This window comes from Rattus norvegicus, chromosome 1, assembly GCF_036323735.1.
Source record: "Rattus norvegicus strain BN/NHsdMcwi chromosome 1, GRCr8, whole genome shotgun sequence".
Taxonomy (NCBI): domain Eukaryota; kingdom Metazoa; phylum Chordata; class Mammalia; order Rodentia; family Muridae; genus Rattus; species Rattus norvegicus.
Window position 1 is genome coordinate 167,168,651 of NC_086019.1, and position 945 is coordinate 167,169,595.

Sequence of the window (945 nt, forward strand, 5' to 3'; positions counted from 1 at the left end):
TCAGGAAACTTTTATTCTAAGAAAACTAAGAACATATTCTCTAATTTTCTTTGTCCTAATACCATAAACAATGGGGTTTAGAAAAGGTGGTACCAGAAGGTACATATTAGCTATAAAGATATGAATTTGGGGGGCCACATTGTGGCCAAAACGGTGGGTCAGGAATGTAAAGACAGCTGTAGAATAGAAAACAAGGATTACACAGACATGGGAGCCACAGGTGCCTAAGGCTTTAAGACTTGCTTCTCGAGATGGAAGACGAAAAACAGCACGGAGGATAAGAACGTAGGAAAGGGCAATGAAGAAACCATCACAAGAACCAATGACAGAGGCCACACTAAGGCTGTAACGTTTGGTGGCTCCTGTGTCCACACATGCTAGCTTCACCACAGCCATGAACTCACAGTAGGTATGTGCAATGATTCGAGTTCTGCAGTAGGGCAGCTGCTTGAGCAGTATGGGGTGTGGGGAGAAGAAGCCTACTCCCCGCAGCACCACAACTGCTCCCATCTTGGCGATGCGACTGTTGGTGAGAATAGTGGTATGACGTAATGGGTCACAGATGGCTACATAGCGATCAATGGCCATGGCCAAGAAAAAGCCAGATTCCATGGCAGTGAAACTGTGGATGAAGAACATTTGAGCAAGACATGCATCGAAGGTGATATCATGGGCTGCCATCCAGAAAAGACAGAGCATGCGTGGCAATGTTGATGTGGAGAGGACCAGGTCAGTGATTGACAGCATGCACAGGAAAAGGAACATGGGCTCATGGAGGCTGCGCTCTGCTCTCACCACAGCCAGAATAGTTACATTTCCCATCAGGGCCACCATGTACATGGAGCAGAAGGGAATCCCAATCCAGACATGGAGGTGTTCTAGGCCAGGGATGCCCATCAGCCAGAAGGTGCTTGGAGAGAATTGCGACTCATTAGCTGGCCCCAT

The 945-nt window shown here is 47.7% G+C and overlaps 1 protein-coding gene across 1 annotated transcript; it reads right to left on the reverse strand.

The window, feature by feature from the left end:
* Positions 1 to 945, reverse strand: Or52s6 (olfactory receptor family 52 subfamily S member 6). The gene has a single exon (NM_001001024.1). It carries the CDS (start codon positions 943 to 945, stop codon positions 1 to 3), a length of 945 nt encoding a protein of 314 aa, NP_001001024.1.

Bases quoted from the DNA above. Each gene is read 5' to 3' on its own strand.
- Or52s6 (NM_001001024.1), bottom strand. From the start codon at position 945: ATGGGGCCAGCTAATGAGTCGCAATTCTCTCCAAGCACCTTCTGGCTG.